Source organism: Sus scrofa, chromosome 9, assembly GCF_000003025.6.
Source record: "Sus scrofa isolate TJ Tabasco breed Duroc chromosome 9, Sscrofa11.1, whole genome shotgun sequence".
NCBI classification, from domain to species: Eukaryota; Metazoa; Chordata; class Mammalia; order Artiodactyla; family Suidae; genus Sus; species Sus scrofa.
Window position 1 is genome coordinate 5,733,730 of NC_010451.4, and position 3,489 is coordinate 5,737,218.

General features: G+C 46.3%; 1 protein-coding gene across 1 annotated transcript; it reads right to left on the bottom strand.

Annotated features, from left to right (window-relative positions):
* Positions 1,445-2,517, bottom strand: LOC100517176 (olfactory receptor 52K1-like). The gene has a single exon (XM_003129581.2). It carries the CDS (start codon positions 2,387-2,389, stop codon positions 1,445-1,447), a length of 945 nt encoding a protein of 314 aa, XP_003129629.1. The 5' UTR covers positions 2,390-2,517.

Genomic DNA, 3,489 nt, shown 5'->3' on the forward strand with positions numbered 1-3,489 from the left:
TTACGGCAATGCTGGATCTTCAACCCACTGAAGGAGGCCAGGGATCAAACCCGCATCCTCGTGGATATTAGTCAGGTTCATTAACCACTGAGCCACGACGGGGACTCCAAGCAAGAATTTTTAAACTAAAGGTAGGACATCATCTCCATTTCTGTGTGTGTATATAGACATGAGAGGGAACCATGAGAGCAGATACGGGAAATGAGCACAAGGCAGTTTCTACTCTCCAGCTACACTCTCCCCACCTTGACAACTTTCCACCATCTGACATGGGCTTAGAGGTCCTCCTTCAAAGCTTATAATATGAATGGACAGATGTATAGAAATAGAGATAGAACCAGAGACAGATAGAAAGATATAATCCCTAAAGAGTAGTCACTGAGAAACAAAGGAGTCACAAGATCAATGTATAAAATGTATATGTGAACAACTGTGTGTGAGGGCGATGCGACCCCACAAATTCTGGTTGTGAGGATTAATCTTAAGAGAATTCTCTAGCATATAGATTTGTGTTGGATAGAGAAAAAGAGAAAAAACACAGGTCATATCCCCATCCCCCATCTGCTTTGCCCACCTCTTTATTCCACGATCCTGGGCCTTGTGATGGGAGTTCTGAGAGCACGACTATTCTACCTAACATTTCCTTCTCTCGGGACAGACACTTACATACAGCATCCCTGCCATAACGACCCATGTGTTCCCAACCTGGAGCCCAGACTCGGTACTCAGTAATATTTTGTGAATAGATTAGTAAACAAATGAGGAATTCACATTCTTGCTGAAAAAAAAAATACATCTCTGTGCAATGGAAGAGGTGCACAATACAGAGAGAAGTGTCAAAAGAAAAACAAAAAAACTTGTCTTCATAAAAATATTCAGTGGGAGGGATTGCCCATGAGGTTGAAGAAGTCAAAGAATGCATAAGCCAACTCAGTTGAAGAAAGAAATTTTAACAAGCAAAGCTCTCTGTGGTGGAACCTATACCCCTAGAAGATCATGAGCTCCCCAAACTGGTAATATTTAGGTGGAGACTGGGCACAAACTGTCAGACTAAAGGACATTCCTGCCTCAGATGAAATGTGGCTCCTCCCCAGGTCCTGAGTGGAGAGTTCACCAAATCCACTCCGTAAGTCAACTTGAAAGCAACCTTGTGGTTTTGGGTGATGCTGCCAAAAGGAGAACCTGTTACCTGTCATAGAAGAGTCGGTCTTTGAGGAGACAACAAAGTCAGCAGTTTGAGGCCAGACACTCCCGAAAGTCACAGTCCCTTGTGTCCTGATCATACTGGTTACTCTGCATTTCAGAATACCAGTTAGTTTGTTCATTTTACCAGGAAGGACTTAAACAAGGAGACCCTGGCTGCCCTCTGCTTCCTATTAGATCCCCACCCCACCCCAGCATCCAACCTGTATCCTTCTATTCCCACCTGCCCCTCACTGTCCATTTACACGTCCTTTCTTAGGAATAGTCCTAAGACTCGTTCACGAATCTGCTTGGTCCTGACACCATAGATGATGGGGTTGACCATGGGTGGGAAGAGCAGATAGAAATTGGCAAAGAGTATGTGGACGTGAGGGGCAGCCCGGCGAGCCACACGGTGCATGACTGAGGAGATGACCACAGGTGTGTAGAAGGCTAAAATGGCACCTATGTGGGACACACACGTCCCAAAGGCCTTGTAGCGAGCCTCCTGAGAGGCAAGCTTCAAAACTGCTTGAAGAATGAAGATATATGACAGGATAACAAAGAGCAGGTCCAACACCACTATAAACATGGCCACTGCAATGCCATAGATGTTGTTGAAGCGAGTGTCCCCACAGGCCAGCCTGACCACGGCCATGTGCTCACAGTAGCAGTGGGCAATCACTGGGCCTCGGCAGTAGTGGAAGCGTCTGAGCAGAAAGGGGAGCGGGGTCATCAGTGTCACAGCCCGTGTCACAGCGGCCAAGCCAATCTTGGTGATAAGGGGCCCAGTGAGGACTGTGGTGTAGTGCAGTGGCCTGCAGATGGCCACATAGCGGTCAAAGGCCATGGCCAGCAGCAGTGCCGACTCCATGATCGAGAAGGAGTGGAGAAAGAACATCTGGACCAGGCAGGCATAGAAGTTAATCTCCTGATCTCTGAACCAAAAAATAGCCAGCATTTTGGGAAGCGTCGTAGAAGACAGGACCAGATCAATGGCTGCCAGCATGGCCAAGAAGAGGTACATGGGCTCATGGAGGGCTGTATCTGCTCGGATAATGAAGAGAAGGGTGCAGTTTCCCAGCAGGGCCAGTGTGTAGGCTGAGCAGAAGGGAATAGAGATCCAGATATGCAGGTGCTCCAGGCCAGGGATCCCCATCAGCAAGAAGACTGCTGGATGAGTTGAGGTGATATTGGAGGCTGACATGGCCAACGGAGAGTCCCTTTCTCTTGTCTACCTCCACAGGTGCTTCCAGGGAATACCCAATGTCAGCTGAAGTAGTGTTCAGGTTCACACTCTGATCATCGACACGAGAGGATGAGACCTTGATCCTATTTCTGGACCTTAGAAGAAATTAGAAAATAATCCTAATATGCATTGCAGAAGATTATATATCATCTCTGCCCTCAAGATGCTTATGAAACTCTTGGGTGATCAGGACATTCAATAGCAATAGAGCTGGAAGGCAGCCTTCATACAGGAACTGAGTGGATGAAGAGCTTTTGTGGCCTTTGCATGGCCAAGGACAGCTTTATAAAGGATACGCTTACCTGGTTAATTCAAATTTGACCCCAAATATTCACTGCCTTTCTTTTGCCTCCCACTCCTAACTATGAAAGGGGAGTCTCCTGAAATTTCGAGCAAGAGTATATAAAAAGTAATTAAGCCTGGAATCTTCCAATAATTCACTTATGTCCAAGGATTATGGCTTTTCTCTAAGAGAGGTTCCATAGGTCCTCATTTGACACTCAGAAATCGCCCATAAAACCCCACCTCTAGCTAAGTTGAGAGTGTGAGAAGTCCTCTTGCTCTCCTTCGCCTAACTTTAACTTTCACCTCTGCATACTTCTCTCCTCACCTGCTTTCCTTTCTAGCACTCATGACATTCGGAGGAAAACATGCTCCACTTTCGCCTTTTTGCAGGAATGACCTCTGAGTGGCTTGAAATTTCATACCGTTCCTTTTCCTTCTGGGATCCTTTACCTCCGTTTTTCCCATTTATCATCATTTACTTTGAAAATGCATAATCAGGAGTCCCCACTGAGGTGCAATGGGATTGGCAGCGTCTTGGAAGCCCAGGGACGCAGGTTCAATCCCCGGCCTGGCATAGTGGGTTAAGGATCTGGCATTGCCATAGCTGCAGCATGGCTCAAATCTGATCCCTGGCCTGCAAACTCCACATGCTGTGGAGCAGCCAAAAAAAAAAAAAAAAAAAAAAAAAAGCGCAATTATTTACTCCCCAAAATTTTGAACCACGTCCCTTCTCTTTTTTCTCAGTTCTATATCGAAAGTTCCTTCTGAGGATT

What these genes read in the sequence shown, in the direction of transcription:
- LOC100517176 (XM_003129581.2), bottom strand. Translation starts at nt 2,389, where the DNA reads ATGTCAGCCTCCAATATCACCTCAACTCATCCAGCAGTCTTCTTGCTG.